This window comes from Silurus meridionalis, chromosome 1 (assembly GCF_014805685.1).
Source record: "Silurus meridionalis isolate SWU-2019-XX chromosome 1, ASM1480568v1, whole genome shotgun sequence".
In the NCBI taxonomy this organism is placed as follows: Eukaryota; Metazoa; Chordata; class Actinopteri; order Siluriformes; family Siluridae; genus Silurus; species Silurus meridionalis.
Genome location: NC_060884.1, coordinates 25,930,540 through 25,948,019, shown reverse-complemented (window position 1 = coordinate 25,948,019; position 17,480 = coordinate 25,930,540). Strand labels below are relative to the sequence as shown.

Here is a 17,480-nt window from a genome sequence, read left to right as displayed (position 1 = left end):
ATCAAGTGCCGTTAAATCGAGTTGGAGTGTGTCGGAGACAGGGCAAGTGGGAGATTTGGCTCTGGTGATCTTTACAGCTGTGCAGTTATCTAAACTGGATGAAAGCCTGGTACACACCTGTGAGGAAAAAACAGTTTAAGCTGAAACACAGGAATGAGCATTTGGGAGAGTCAGTAAATGATTCACCAAAAAATAAATAGGTTTAATAAGAATTTTGATTTGTATTTTGTTTTCTTTTTTCTAAAAGAGTACAAGGATAGACAAACCTGATAATATAGTATGTAAAGTAATGCTGTAATACAGTCCATATGTTTCTTAATGTAATATAATGCTTAATATGATAATGTTCCCCCAGTTTAACGACTGCTGCATGTATTTATTTATTTTAATTTCTTGCTTTTACGCATGTTTTATTTAACACTTTATTTGCAAATCGAGTTTAAACCAGTGATGAAGGAGAAAATAGAGCACTCTTAATCCCACTGTCTTGCTCTGTGTCAGTTGCTTCAGCATCCTCTCTGCCTCCTCCCTTCCTCAATGTTCTGATGTTCAGTTCAAAGCGTTTGCAAATGTATTATTATTTTTTTATCTACCGAATTTGCCTAGCTTCCTACTCGTTAAAAAAAAAGTGTGTTGAAGGAGAATACTAATGACAAGAGCCTGGTGGGAATTAAATGTCTGAAGTTCAAAGCACTTTGCACATCACAGCAGCTGTCAATCATGAGGCAGCCGGGGCAGAGGAGAGGCAGCGAGGGGAAGCGTTCTGGTAGACAAGAAAGCACGAAGGGAGTGAAATAGGACGGAAGGGAGAATTTGGATGATTTCAGAGAGAGGTACATCGCTTGAGGTAGTGATGCAGGTAGAGCAAGGAAGGAAGCTGAGCACTTGTGTGCGTCACTCCGGATAAGGGCATCTGCTAAATGGCGTAAATGTAAAAAGCTTCAAGTAAGGAAAGAAAGGTTTTGGTGTCAGGATTGGAAGAGATCTGGAAGAGACACTGAACTCTCCCGAGATGAGTTTTCCATAAGATGGAGGAAATGCATGGTGAGAAACAGCTGTGAAACACCATCTCTCACTCTCTCTCTCACACACACACACACACACACACAGTGTGGTGTGAATAAACATTCTCACTCACTCACAGCTGTGTTGGATCTTGAGACCAGGATTTATGTTACACTCTTGGTTTGTGTACGTCTGCTTGTGACCGATTTCATTCAGGAAGAGCTCTATGTTAAACATTTATTCTATAATTCAGAAATTACCCTCACTGACCACTTTATTTCAAACACCAGAAACTCCACTGCTTTAATCAGTCTATATGTAGCCAATCATGTGGCAATATCACAGGTCAAAAAGGTCAAGCAGATACATGACATGAGCTTCAGTTCACCTTCAGCCAGCTTACAGGAAGCAAAAATCCAGTAATAAAAATTATACATTTAAACTAATTTACATTTAATGCACTTTCCTGGACACCTGATGGATACACAGTCCACATTTAGTCCCCATTTTATTTTGATAAAAGTATTGGGACACCTAACTTTTCCAGCCATATTTGTTTTGCACCCAAACTGTCACCACAAAGTTAGAGACACAGTTCTATAGGCTGTCTTTGGGTGCAGACACATTACATTTTTTCCCTTCACTTAAACTAGGAGACCCAAACCTCTTCCAGAGTGAGTTCAATGCAAGCTCCATAAAGCTATGGTTTGGTGTGCATGGTCCTGAGTGGCCTGCTGTAACACTCAGCTGACTGCACCCCAGACCTCCTTACCCTAAATCAGTACCTGATTTTAATACTGCTTTTGTAGCTGATTGAACACACTCTAAAATCTAGTGGAACATCTTCTCGAAAGAGTGGAGGTGATTGTAACTTCATAACAGCAAATGCGGACTAAATGTGGAATGGGTTGTTTAAGAAGCACATGTAACTGTGAATTACGGTCAGGTGTCTACACACTTTAATTTCATAAAGTGTATATACTTCAGAGAAATCACGTTTGTACTTTTAGTAATTTTACATGTAAGAAGTAGCCACATACATATGATACTTGGTTTGTTTCTCAACAAACACTTTCTTTGTTTTTTTGGGGAATTTCTGAGCGTCTGTATGTGTAGACTTTTGTCAAATAAAGTGTATAATAACTCAGTTTATTTCTTGTTTCTTCTGTTTGCAGGTTTGATGGAAATTTTAACACAAATGTGTCAAAGACCATCAGCTGCGATCGACTTTCCCCTAACGTCAACAGCCGAGCTTTCAACCCAGGACGAGACCTCAATTCTGGTGAGTACAACAGCGAATACACACGCGTGCACACACATTGTACACGGAATGTTCATTTCCATCTGGCCACCTGCTGCTATGGCAACAGTTTTTAAAGCAGATACCTGCATGTGTTAAATTGTAAAGAAAATATTTTGATAGAATGAACCAATACTGTGTGCTTCTGTCTTGTTATTGTGCATATGGTTTTGCCGTGTGTGCGCTCGCAAAAGTACAGACGTATCTCTATGGCCTTTCATAGAGAAAATAAAAACTTTATCTTCTGATTTGTCTTAGGAGCTCTTTTCATCTCGTTGTCATATATTTATGACTACATGCTTCACTGAGCAGCAAAGCTCTTAGCTTTAAGTATCTTCGAAACAAATATTTAAAGTAGTCACACAGATGTTCGTTCGAGCTGCAGTGATCTGTGGATGCTCCAGTGTCTGGCATCGTTCCTTTCCCATTTAGCTCCAGCCACATTCTTGCTCTCTCCAGCCAAACCCAGCCCAAATCATCTTCCTTCACAATGTTGTTTTTTTCTGAAGGGAGAGAGATGAGGAGAAAGACTGGGAGAGAGATGGAGGGAGAGACAGGGAGAGAAATAAAAATATCACCAGTATGTCTGTGTGTCATTAGTTTAAACAGTGCTTAGGAAACTGCAGAGACCTGACATGGGGAAAAGCAGACAGGACGGATCCAACCTTCTTTCTGATGAATCAGTGACTCCCCGATGTTGTCTTCTCTCTCTACACACTCCTCCCCTCTTCGCCCCTCTCTTCTCTCTTCTTCCCTCTCTCCTCCTTGCCTCTTGACGTGTTTATTCCCCCCAGAGTGCTCTAGTACACTTTCGGCTGTCATACACGAGTGTCATTCTCGGATGAAATGAGGCTCGGGACTCACTTAACCAGGGTGTGAGTGAGGAGATAAATGAGGTGATGTCAGAGATGATGTCGACAAATAGAGCAGAAACTGAGTGCTTACAGAGAGGGAGGATGGGGAAGGTTTTAATATCATAAGGCTCGCTTTGTAAAATAATGGGAGTCTCATTACTCTGAATGTCATGTGTGTTTTTAATATTAGTTAATGTACACCCAGGTTTAATGTATAACGTTTCAGAGACGTTTAAACAATGTTCCAGTACAAAACGTTTACCCATGACATTGTGTGTAGTGTGTGTGTGTAGTGTGTGTGTGTAGTGTGTGTGTGTAGTGTGTGTGTGTAGTGTGTGTGTGTGTGTGTGTGTGTGTGTTTAGATCAGATTGAGATGAGACAAGCAACAAAATACGTTTATAAATAGTGTGTTCAGATTTTTGACACCTACATAAAGTCTGTAATGTCTAAAAAAAAAAAAAAAAAAAAAAAAAAAAGACATTTGTGGATTTTTATTTAGTTGTAAGGATGCCTCTTGAAAATGTATTGATTAATTAACTTTTTTTTAAATATGGTTTAGAAAGGAACGTTACTTTTTTACATTAAAACCCCCACAAATGAATTAATAAATGAACCACACTAAAATTTGGTTAAATTAAAGCTTTCTATATTGGCACCCTGATGCATGTTCACATGTATATCGATTCGACTTATGATGAGAAAGCAAAACTAACTCGAAATACAATTTTTTTTCCCCACTCTTGAAATTTCAGTATAGACTGTTGAGGTGCAACTGCTACAAAGAAGAAAGTTCTTCATTTATTCGATCCCTTACCCAGGTTTCCGAAGCATGTTCCATCATTCCATTTCTTTACCCTTTCTCCTTTTTTGGAGTCCTTTAGTTTTCTGACTGGACCTTGGTTTATGTAGATAGAATGCACCTCTTGCTCCTGTTCATGTCCTACACTTCTACTATATTGTGCAGGCATTTCTTAAATTCTAAGCGGATATAAGCCACACGTGATATGTAAAGATGTAAATGAAAAGCATCATTCGCTCACTTTACTCTGGTGTAAGAGATTAGCAGCAGCGAGAGGCACATTTTATCTAAATAAACCATCATCTTATCTGAAACAAAAGGACTCAGGAGGAGGAGAACATGTAAAGAAACGGAAAGACTGAGCAGGGTAAGGAGCCTGAGGGAGGGATTGAGGAAATAAAGCCCCTTTGCTTATGGTGGTGGTGGTTTTCAGCTTCTCTAAACATTGAGTGGAGGATTAAGTGTTGTGAAGCAGTGAACGTATACAATTCCTCAAACTGTCAACATGCTCCAGAGTTCCTGTTTATATGCTGAGTCCTGATTAATGGTGCTGGGTGCTGGTGGATATGTCTGGCCTTCTCTTTCCTGTCAAGAGCTCAAGTTTAGTACAAGTGGCATTGTAAATAAGTCCTTTTCACATTTCTCTTCTCTTTTTTTTGTCTTTAAATTTGGCTATGTAGCCATAATATAGTTAAGATGGCTTTACACTAATAAACAAGTGGCTCACTCTCATGGACTGAATTTTGGCTGGCATTGGTTGGTTCAAATGCTGAACCTGGAACCGTTTGCTGACATTAAAACAAATGTTTGACATTCTAGAAGTTTGTGGTAATGCACTTAAACTATACCAAGGGTAGTTTAGGAAACGTCTGCTCTTCATTAAACAGGAATACTTTCCCATGATTGAAGCAATCACCAGTGGTGGACAGATTTGCTCTGTGACAGGACCTAAGCAGTTTCTCTTTAAGAAACAAGCAGATAGAGCCCCACCCCTAAGACAACTAAACTCAGCCTTCTGAAGAGCCTGAGGGTTTTGTTTGTTCATCTGTCAACTACTGCAGTACTTTTGGAGAACACATCATAAATCCACACATGCTGTTTACACACAGCCTCAGTGCTCAATAAGTCATAGTTTGTATTATGATCTCATGAATCCATGGCTGCTGTACATTTCTTGTTTTTGCACGGTACAAATTATTTAGTTTAGTGTATGGATTTAGCAATTTAACATATGTTTACTAAAATAATTCAAATTTGTACTACGCACAAAGAAAATACACAGCAGCCATGTGAAAAAAGATATGTTAAAAATCTTATATTACATGTGTTGAAAGTCACTCACTGTTTTTTTTTCTTTTTATTCAGCAGTGAAAAACCCAAACCAACCAGTTCAGTATGATAAAAGCTTTCCATCACCTCACAGGTTTATTAGCAAACCTATTCAACTAGATCATCTTCTTTTTGCTATTTGTTCTACCATTCAGCTGATCAGCCACATTGTTCAAACCCATATAGATCATTTCATTCAGATCAGCAATAAATAGGTGTACTCTTCTGATTTATGTATTTATTATTATTTATTTTTGTTTTTGTGTAAAATGTATGAATACACTTTAATATACAGTTTAAACAGTTATTAGTTAAAAACTATGGAAATTGTGCCTCATTTTCCAAGTTCTATCTTAAAAGCAAGTATTTGATCATTTGCAAATAAGAGCAATTTTTTCTTGACACAGTTTTGTATATTAAACTGAAGAGTTTGCTTTAATACAATAGATTTTACCTGATGTAAATGAATGCAAAGAATCCCTGGCATGCGGAGTTTAGCCTATACATTTATAACAAAACTGATCGTAACCTTCTGATTGGTGAATTTTTGTTTTTTGTTTCAAATTGTGTACACAATTGTTTGTTTATTTATTTATTTTTACAGGGGCTTTTTTATTTGCATGTATTTATTTATATACAATTATTTTGTATGTTTGTTCTGTCATTAAAACTAACACTATTCAGCAAACATATGTATACTCACATCTACCATTTGTTACTGTGGTTTGTCACGTTGCCCTTCCCCTTATGTGAACATGAGCATAACAAAAATAAACCAGAAATACTAAAGTTTTTTTTAACTGGCGTTTTATAACATAAGCCCTGAAGAGAAGAGATTTTGTTCTTGGTCTAACATCTGGACAAAGAAATTGGTTGCAAACATGTACAGCAGTTTATACCATCCTTCTATATCTCACAAAAGATTTTATGGAAACACTGACCTTGTAAAGCTTAAAGGACAATATTCAGAATGTCTAGAGTATATTCCTATAATAAGTTCTCATCTTTCCCCAGTGTGGTCCTTAAATAAGCTTTTTTTTATCCTGTTCTAGCAAAAATACACTTATTACAGCCCTGAAAACTGAAATATAGTGAATAAGTAACATTATTTGAACCCGAAGCTGTGTTTTAATATTCTACCATGACTATTTTCCAGGTGTAGAGGGTCATTTAGCACTCGTCCCTCATCCTGTCTTTCTTGTTCCTGCTTATGCAGATTAAATAAACACTTAGGGCAGTGTGAGCGATGTGATTGGGGTGTTTGGATAGGATGATCTTGTCTTTTAGAATCTGGGCTCAGGGCCTCACAAACCAGGGGCATGTCCAAGCAAAACACACTCAGGCTGCCTCGTCACACTTCATTAGCACTGCAGCATTACCATGCGCCAAGAGAACCGCACTGTAGCAGCCTGGGTGAGGGGCGTCGCAGCTGAGGCCTGAGAACCAGCCGGATGATGTTTGGTTAGTTTTGGGAGATAATACAAAAGAGTACTTCCTGGAAGGACTTTGGATTATAAGACAAGGTGCTGAACTACTTTGAACACAATATCAATATAGGCTCTTTATCACCATGTCAATTCAGGTAGAGCTGTACAATGGATATCAAGCCTACATACACATAAAACCAGGATAAATCCCTTTTTTTTCTTACTTGATGCAAAAATACGGCAATATTAATAGGAGAAATAATAATCAGAAACTTTTTACGAGGTAAAAGGAAACATGACGACAGTTGCACAAATCTGCACACCCTTTTATATTTTGGGGTGTGGCTTGGTATATAATTACCAAGCAGGATCAGTCTCATGTTCAAAAGTAATTATCAAAGAGCAGTTTTCAACTAAATTTTTCTGATTAACTTTAAGTAAATATCATTTGTAGGATTTTTAGTCACTGTATGACTGTACAGTAACTCACTGCATGGCATCCCACTTGATTCTGATTCTGACTTGTTAAAGGTATCAATCAGGAGAAGGGTTGTATATTGTATTATTTTCATACCCCTGAATGTAACAGTTTACTGATGTGACCGATTCGGATTGGGCTAAAAACCTATAGATATTTTCCATTGTGTCCAACCTCGCATTGTAAAACTAATCCAATCCAAATGGAGCTTTTGAGGAAATGTTTGTGAAGCACTGGAAATCAAACTATACACTTTATTTACATGGAATATATTGCTGCCACAAAAAAAATCAACAGCTAATAACCTCTCTCCTTTTCTCGTGTGTGCTTTAGTGTTGGCCGACAACCTGAAGTCAAACCCCGGCATCAAGTGGCAGTACTTCAGCTCCGAGGAGGGCATCTTCACTGTTTTCCCAGCTCACAAGTTTCACTGCAAAAGCACATACGAGCACAGGAGCAGGTGCAGCAATACACACATATATATGCACACACATACATCTGACCACACTGATGCAGTGAGTTAAACGCTGAGCATACACCACCTATCAACAGATCTCAGTAAAAAGCCACATATATCTGAGAAAAAAGCTTGTCAGAACTCTTTTTTTTCTGCCAGGAGCTCACACACATGTTTCCTTCAGCATGGAATACGAAGCCTCAGTCTTTATTTGTTTTGCATTTAGACCACTTAACTGAACGAAACCTAAGACAAATGCTCTCCATATGCTTGAATAATCACTTGGATCACATCACACTTTCCCCCCATAAAAACACTTTCCCTGCTCATTTTGGGAGCTTTTCCAGCATAATTGAATAGTTTTTTAGCTTTGTTGCCCAGATCAAGATCTTTTGTTCAGAGACTCAAAACCACACCAAGATGGGTTTTTTTTCTGTTTCTTACATCCCAGTGTAGCATATTGTTCAGTAACTACACTAAAACTAATAGCAAAAGCCTTAAAAAAGTCTGTAAGAAAATGGGAAATCTATGAAGTGTTTTAATGTTTGTGGTTTACGAGGAATTCTGTAGATTTGTCTTAATTTAATCAAATGTGTGATTGAGATAAATGTAATAGCTGTTATAGCATGTTAGTGCAGCGGGCAGAGTTTTGATCTTATAGCTCCAGGGTCAATACTGGGTTCAGGTTACTTTTGGTTTTGTATTTTATTATTTAATTTTTTGCAGTTTCACGTTCTCTCAGCGTCCTTGTGGGTTTCCTGCTGTTTCCCTAGTTTCCATCCACCTCCAGAAAACATTGATTGGTGACTTTAAATAGTCCCAAGATGGACCGGTTTAAATTCCAGGATATATTTGAGTGTTGCTGAAGATGAATAATTGAATGATGTATAATACTACAAGCAGCCATCTTGATATTCTGTTTTAACATGTATAGGCCTATCAGCTACAGATCCAGTCCGTTTGTTTTGTAAAGAAAAACTGAAGCTCAGCCTGTTAATCTGTTATGACTACACACTAAGCCAGTTACTTTTACAAGGTAAACAAGATCAGGCAATTTCAAGGTTCTCACACCAGAGGCGGGTAGTTTAGAAACTCAATCAATGCTTGTGACTAGATGAGGAGTTTTGTCATTATTCCCAATAAACAAAATCTCCTGAATAAATTGGTGCACTTTTACTGGATTTAGCAACTCCCGTCTGCTAGGACAAGAGTGATGGAAAGTGAGTCACACATACACAGGGCCAGATGGAAAATGAATCATTTCATGTATGTACAACAATATTACAGCGTATAGAAAGTTCCCTGAGACAAGTTTCTAGCTTGGACAACCCAAATAAGCACAATTATGTTTCCATAAACATGCTTTTTTAAAATAAAGGTGACAATATAAAGATTAGGGCAATGCCATACAAGAAAAAAATCAGCCTTTGATCAGTATTTAAATAAAAAAATTTATTTTATATAAAGTTGAATGGCAGTGTAGCCTTCATGGTGGGAACTTATGTGCACTTGAAGCAAGAACTTTATTTGGTTCCAGTTTTACAGAGCAAAGCATTTATTAATTTTTATAGCCGACACCAGGCCTGAGGTCCAGCAGTAAACACAGCAAAAGTGTTTTTTTTTTTTTTTTTTTTTTTACTTTTCTTTTTTTCTTCTTTTTTTTTGTCTTATAAAACTGAGACTTTTACAGCATATTGTACAGGCCAGAAATGTCATAGCCACTAAAACAACAAATGAAATGTCTGACAGATTTTCACTGCTGTTCCGCTGTAGTAAGAACACAGAAAACATGCCAGCATGGTGTCCAGCAGGTCCACTGGGGTTTGCTCTGTGGCAGGGTCGGGGTTTGATTCTTAGAAAGTTCTAAAGTTTATTCACTGCTTTAATCGGCTCTGTGCATTTGCCTGCTATGCTGAGGTTTCCTCATTAATGCTCACCAGAAATGATCTGTGGGAGTTTGGGGAATTTTTTTTTTATGCTTTTGTAGCTTTTTGTTTGTCTTGTTTTCTATTAGTTTTGTTTCCTGCTCATTCTCTTCCTTCACTCATGGAGGAGTGCATTCAACTGTTAGAATGGATGTTGTGCATGTTTTTGTGCACAAATAGTGGCAGTTGTGTACACACACAATTCTAAATGCATATTCACATTTTACATCCATACATTGTAGAAATTCTAATGCAATTTTCATTCATTTTGATTGATTCTACATGTTACTTGTCATGTTACGTCCTGTTTCTGTGATGCAAAGGATAAAGAAATGCCCTGGAAAAATGCTAAACTAGATGTATTCCTGCTCCTACATGACAAAATAATGTAAAAAAAGAACCAAATCATATTTGATATTTATCCCCTTCTTATCAGTAACAGAAATTCTGGTGTATGTAAGATTACTTTAATTAATAATACTTTAATTCTTGAAATAAATAAAAAAAAATTTTTATATATTATTACAGAAAGTCAACAAAAAGTATTTTGCTGTACATTACTGTTTAAGGTTGTGCTTATGACCATTAAAGTGATTTTGAGAACCTCGCAAACTGGGGATTAGCAGAGGGATCTCAACCGGTTTTCCTTCCCACCGTCTCTGGTTGGCTCATCGATCTGGATTTCTGCACATCTACTTACTGACACTGTTTTTCTAAATAAAATTTTAAACTGTATACAGCAAACAGCTGGATGTAAAGATAGAAGAGCATGAGTGCTTCGCTTTAGTCCAGATTTGATTTATAAGTGGTGCTTTTCTGTGTCTGTCGCTCTCTTTTTCTTTGCTAATTATTTTAACACCTCATCAACAAAAGGATCTTTCCTAAATATCTATTTTTTTTCCATCCTTTTGTCAGGCCTGTGTATGTGACAGCTGTGAGGCCGCAGTCGAAGCATGTAGTGGTGCTTATCGACCACGGTGCCTCGGTCAGCGAGACGCAGCTCCAGATCGCCCGCGATGCCGCTCTTGTGATCCTCAACTCCATCGACGAACATGATAAAGTGAGAAAATCCAAACATACAGCATGTACATGTCATGTCTTTCTAAGAACACGTTAGTTTTGATTTATTGTGATGGGGTTTTTTTCTAGTTCTCAAGAACATTATGTAAAATCAACAATGTTAGTTAGTACCACCTTTGCTCTATGGCCAAGATTTGGCATTGTTATATTTGCATTTCAGATCAATGGGTTTAAAGAATTTCATACAAAAGGTAGCAAGAAATAGCAAGAAAAACTCTGCATGGAAAAAACAGAAACTTGAAAAAATAAAGAAAAAGTATATTTGAAATTCTTTAATTGCTTTTGTTTTACATGGACCTTTACTTGACTGTGTGTTCATGTTTTTTCATCCCGAAATCTGACCTACTGTAGCCCTGTTGTTTTCTCCTTTGCAGATCTCTGTGTTGACAGTGGCCGATGCGGTTCGCTCATGCTCCTTGGACCAGTGCTACAAGAGCTTCCTGTCTCCTGCCACCAGTGAGACCAAGCGCAAGATGAGCTCGTTTATAAACAGTATTAAGTCCTCCGACAGCGCTACCCAGCATGCCATGGGCTTCCAGAAGGCCTTTCAGCTTCTGAGGAACACTAGCAGCATGGGCAGACACCACAGCAGTAAGACACGGGATACAGCTAGAACCTAAAGCTGAGCTGGTTCTCTTCGAGCTTTAGTAATGTTTTTTCTTTCTATCTGTTTTGCCTGCTCTGTCCCAGACACTGACATGGTGATAATTTACCTGTCGTCGGGTGTCACCTCTCGAGACTCCTCGGAACACGAGAAGAGAGCCACTCTGAACGTAGTTAAAGAGAGAATCGGCACCTCAACAACTCTGTAATGATTCTCACCTATGCTCTTATCAACGGTAACACACCCTCAAACCCTTTTCTTACCCTCCACTATGAATTGTCATTCACCGACACATTCATCTTAGTCTCTGAGTAGCTTTGATGTGTGTATTTGTGTATGCATGCGTATACATGCTCTTAGTTTTATCAAATATTTTGCTCAGTCTTCACTCTTTTCATCGTTCTGTCTCTGATTTCTGTACGTGTGTGTGTGTGTGTGTGTGTGTGTGTGTGTGTGTGTGTGTGTGTGTGTGTGTGTGTGTGTGTGTGTGTGTCATAAGAAAGCCCTCTCTTTTGTCCTCCTCACCTGGCCCTCTCTCTGCATGCATTAGCCTGTTATTAACATACATTAGCTGGGCATTAGGAGAATTAAAATGCAGGATGTCTAAAGGAAGAAAAAGAAAAGCAGCAGAATACATCAAAGGGCACTCGGTGACATGAAAGTGCGCAGAGGGCTTTTTGTGTTGTAGATGACGGAAATATGATTGGACTTGATTAGCTTGGTAGTGTATGAAGAGCAGAATTGTGCACTAGCTCTGACTGGAACTCGCATGGAAGATCATACAAATTACTACATCAGAAGGGAGGAAAAGGATTTTGAAAAGTCCTGTTTTGTCCGACAATTCGCCCAGTATCACTTATTTTTTGCATTAAACAACAATGAGCCAAACTCCACAAACATCCATCTGTATACACTGTTACTTGCTATTGTAGGTCTTCATATCTAAACATGTTTACAAACTGCTACTTTCTGTAGGCAGAGGTGCAAAGATCCATGGTTTAGTCATGAAGAAGATTGTAACCTTTGCTACAGATTTACAAGAACCACCTGCTTTTCTTCTTCCTCAGCTTCATTTGCATTCAGAACTAATGCAAATATAAAGCAATTCACTAAAGGCAATCAAGAAAGATCTTCTGTTTTATTCAGGGGAAAATTAAGTAACAATTACACTGTACTTTTGATTTGATTTTGCTGCTTGGAGCACATCTTATGGGTGGGGCGGATGTTGGTAGTCTTCTATTGACTTTTTTTTGGCACCTTTGTAGAGAGACAAATGTTTGTGGATCTAAGTTGGTAATGCTGTTCTTCTTCTTCTTCTTTTTATTATTATTTAAAAACATAATTTTTTTTGTATGCAGAGGGAGTAACAGGTCTAAAGGAGTTGGCGTTTATGCGAGACCTGGCGGAGCAGAACTCTGCGAAATACAGTGTTTCGGATCGTACTACACTTCCTGTGGTGAAGGGCAGCATGATGGTGCTGAACCAACTTAGTAACCTGGAGACCAGCGTGGGTCGTTTCTACATCAACCTGCCCAACCGCATGATTGACATTGCCACCTTCAGCCTGCCCTACGCAGATCAGATGGGTGATGGTGAGTTGGCTTGTGCTGTGTCTCATATTTACAATACAAATGCAATACATACACTACTGTATATTTTTTTTTTTCTCCACCAGAGAATTCCTCCATTTGTGTTTTTTCTGCTATAAAACATCATTTATTCACATCATTATTATTAATTATTAGTAGTGGTTGTCTGATACACTCAGAAAATGAGTGTATCAGACAAGTATGGCGTTTTTAACTCACTTGGCAATTTGAAACTAATTTGTCATTTGAATTGGGGTTGCCAGATCAAGCAGTTTGATTCCCGGTTCTATGTCTCCAATGCATTGATCCCTCAGCATATGCAACAGGCTACTCACTGTGTTCATTATTGTTGTTTCTTAATAATTATGATGCTAAGAACTGTTTTTTTTTTTTTTTTTTGTTAGGTTTTATTATGACAGTCAGCCGGCCATGCTACTTTGGGAACCTGCTGCTTGGAGTTGTAGGAGTGGATGTGAATCTGGCTTATATACTTGAGGATGTCACCTATTACCAGGACTCGCTGGCCTCATACACCTTTCTTATAGATAACAAAGGTATGAACATTGACACTGTGGTGGGGTTCAGTCATTTTGAAGTGTTTTTTCCCCTCTGTAATACAGCATTATTGTTTCATGAGCATTAATATGGCCACAACAAGCCTGTCATACATAGCCAGTGGAACAGCTTTGGCCTTTAGTATAGTTAAACTGCATCTGACATTCACTGAAAGGTCTGTTAGATCAATTAAATGGTCCATTGGAAAAATGTTTAAAAACTCAAGGCTCTGTGCCAACATGACTTTGCTTTTCACAGTGTTTATGGAATATAACACAACAGGGTGTGCTGTTGTAGAAAATCATCAGCGACAGTGTGCTGTAATGTTGCCAGACACGAAACAAACGTACTCTTAACACCGTAAACATTTTATAAAAGGAACATCAATATGATCAGAATTGATAATTCAACAGCAATATATTTACAATTACAATTGGTGAATTTCCTATTGGGATGAATGAAGTGTCTGTCTGTCTGTCTGTCTGTCTGTCTGTCTGTCTGTCTGTCTGTCTGTCTGTCTGTCTATCTGTCTATCTATCTATCTATCTATCTATCTATCTATCTATCTATCTATCTATCTATCTATCTATCTATCTATCTATCTATCTATCTATCTATCTATCTATTCACCCCCTTCTCTCTTTCTCTACCCTACTAGCTACCCCATTCCCCCAGATCAATCTTTCCATCCATCCATCCATCCATCCATCTTTTTACTTAGAATGTCTGCTGCAGTTGGTACTGATGTGCGCATGTCAAATTAGATTTTATGGCAGTTTATAGCAGATTAACTCAGACTTGATCTCAGTTTAATATCGCTTTAAATGTCTTTTTGATATCATTCACACAACAAAATTCCAGGCAAGGTTATGTTACATAAGTTATTGCACATAAATGAGCCAAAATAAGTGGTGTTAATTAGAGTTCAGTCTCATTTCCATTAATGAGGCTAAGCATATAATCTCTTGAGAAATTGAAGCGCCACTCTCCGGGTGAGAGAGAGCGCTGCACCTGCCTTCTCCAGCTGCTCACTAAACACACAGTGAACCAAAGCCAAGGCATGGCACTGAGGATTAAATGCCCCTTTATCAAGGTTGCAGTGAAGCACTGTAAAATTCAAGGTTTTATTACAGTGTGTCACGAGAACGTTTACGAGCCATCTGATTCGGTCATTTGAGAAGTGTAATTAAAATTTTAAATAGTACAGCACAAGTGTGGAGAACCAGTCATTTACAATACATGGCAGATTAGCAACTTATATAAATTGTAGTCACATGATAATGACTGTATGGTGAGTGTATATGCAGTTTTCCTTGTTTAACCTCTGATGGTTTCTAAACCATTTTTTGCTTTGGTCTAGAAAGTAAGTAGAGTTACAGAAACAGGATGGCACTCTGCGAGTATGAATCGATACAGAAGCCAACATTGGAGTTAGTAAAGCTGTATCTTTTTTACATAAAAGCAATGTAAATAACAAATGTAAATAAAGTTCACTATTTATGAAAGTATAAGGTTGCAAAATGTAAAAAATAGATTTATGTTTTTTTATAATTTTGACCCAAGAATTTACCCTTGTGAGTTCATGAGCCAGTATCAGCCAGTGGTGGACAGTGACGAATGAAATGTAATTCCTTACTGTTCTTAAGTAGTTTTTTCGCGTATCTGTACTTTACTGAAGTATTTCCATTTAGAGGGACTTTTACTTTAACTTCACTACAATTCAAAGTTAAATATCTTACTACATTTTGCTTTTTAGTTATGAGTCAGGGTTTCCGCAGGGTCTTAAAAAGTAAAAAATTAAAAATGCCTTGAAAAGTCTTAAATTCGCTGTTCTTGGTCTTAAATAATTTTAAACAGGTATTCATTTTCAAATGTCCATGTAATGCAACCTCTAATGCTCATTGAAATGCGAATTTCAGAATGTTTTTGTTTGTTTCCATGGTGTTGTAGTTCTTTTTCTGCTAGTCCACATATAATTCCCTGGATTATCACTACAAATGAGACCAACATGCAACAGCCAAACAGCTTTCTGGGATTAACATTAATCTGTCTTGGATTCTACCACAGATGTGGTAGATTGCAAGTTTAGCGATACATATTAAATGCTTAAAAAGATTGGATTTAGGGCTTGGTTAGAGCCAGTTGCTAATTATGTATTTGTATTTTATTTGTCTTAAATTTCATTCCTATGGTCTTAAAAATGTCTTCAAAAGTCTTTTTAAAAGTTAAGTTTGACTTTGTGAAACCTGCAGAAACTCCAGACGCTTAACTTGCTTCAACACCCATCGCCTTATTTGGGCGAGTTTGTCTTTTTTAAGTAGTTGAAAACAAGAAAAAGATTTTAGGTATAATAAATCATAGTATTTTGGATACTGAAGTACATTTGAAGGCAAATACTTTTGTACTTTTATTTAAGTGAAAGTTTAAATGGGGGGAACTTTTACTGGAGTAATATTTTACTTAGTGTATCTCTACTTTAATGGTTTGTGTACTTCATCTACAGCCAAGTGGTTGGGAAATGTAGTCTCTTGGTTTGGTTTTAATATAAATGGGGAGTTGTTTTCTATTGCTGCTTGGTGCATATGTGCTGAAGGAAATTGAAGGATATACATTTTTTTCGTTTTATGTATTTTAGTAATTTTTTCATTTTGGTTTACAACTCTGTGTATAATAAAACAATAGAGAATGCAGACAAATAAAGAAAAGACTGGGGGTGATTCTGTGAGACATGTTTGATATCTTTGGAAAACAACTTTTACTTATGTGAAGGTTATTTACTAGACTGCTGTCATTTATTTATTTATGATATTACATTACTCCTTTTGAGACGAATGGTTAATTATTGTAACTGAATCTTACATAAAATTGTTTGGATTTTATTTTGGTCAGGTTTCACTCTCATGCACCCATCCCTGACTCGTCCGTACCTAATGACAGAAGCCCCTCTACACACAGATATCATCCACTACGAGAACATCCCCGGATTTGCCGCTGTTCGCCAAAACATCCTCAGGTGAGAGGCTACTTCATTACATATACTCGTGATAAAGTATTAATAGTGTAGGGATTCTTTTATAGACGGCTCTGGGATGATTAACGACCCTCATTGTTCTCTGTCAGTTTGCCTCTGGGGAGCCAGGTGATCTCTGTGCCCATCAACTCGTCTCTGTCCTGGCATGTAAATCGTCTGCGGGACCCAAGCCGAGATGCCTACAATGTCAGCTACGCTTGGAAACTGGTAATGGCATTGCTGCCAACATTGTGTTCTGCATACCATGCTTTAGTTTTATTTCCTTTATATAAGAATCCAGTCACGAATCTATAAAGGTTCATTTCAAGGATTTCTACATTGACGATTTCTACATTCCTACTTAGTTGTTTCACAACTTTTCCCAGCATGCTCGTTTTCTAGGCTCCGGCTTCATTTATGGTTCCCGCTTTGCGTTTCCAACTTAAATTGGTAGGCTTGGCAAATATATAAAAATCATAATCATTTCAGCCATGTCTGCTTTTCGCAGCTGTCCAACAGTCGTCATGACCAATAAAAAAAAATCTGTGCTGCTTTTGTTGTCGTACCAACTCCATGAAACTCCTCTCTAACAGGATTTAGCTTGATAGAATTTTGTGCCCCTGACCTACTTGCACTTCCATGAGGATATGTTTTTGATGGAAGTTATGAACTATGTACTGAATAGCAGTGTCTGCCAAATGATCTAAATGTACATTTAAGTAAGATATAAAGTAAAAACGTATTTCAGCTACAATGCTTTTCTGGAAGCCTCTGCTGAACACTTACCTCATTGACATGCCACCAAAGTGTTTCATCTAAAGAAGAATGCCTTTGTGTCCTAGTGCCAGAACCCATTTCTCAGGCGAGGTGGCTGTATTACGAACTCCAGTGTTTTTTTTATTCTGATTCATAAAACACTTTTTGATTTTGAAAGTATTCATGTTTGCCATCAAAGTGAATTTAGATCTTCTAAGCCGGAGCGTGTGATCTCTGTGTTGTGTACTATGTAAATGCACTAGCATACTTAATATTGGGTAATCTGATCATGTCCCACTGCTGCCAACGCT

General features: G+C 37.8%; 1 protein-coding gene across 1 annotated transcript in view; it reads left to right on the top strand.

The window, feature by feature from the left end:
• The window catches only part of cachd1 (cache domain containing 1), a 76,122-nt gene that overhangs the window by 43,642 nt on the left and 15,000 nt on the right, over positions 1 to 17,480 (top strand). Inside the window, 10 exon segments of the mRNA XM_046848767.1 lie at positions 2,181 to 2,287; positions 7,527 to 7,653; positions 10,491 to 10,635; positions 11,030 to 11,246; positions 11,346 to 11,432; positions 11,435 to 11,494; positions 12,618 to 12,851; positions 13,253 to 13,402; positions 16,293 to 16,416; positions 16,524 to 16,641. Of these exon segments, the coding sequence (XP_046704723.1) occupies positions 2,181 to 2,287; positions 7,527 to 7,653; positions 10,491 to 10,635; positions 11,030 to 11,246; positions 11,346 to 11,432; positions 11,435 to 11,494; positions 12,618 to 12,851; positions 13,253 to 13,402; positions 16,293 to 16,416; positions 16,524 to 16,641 (1,369 nt within the window).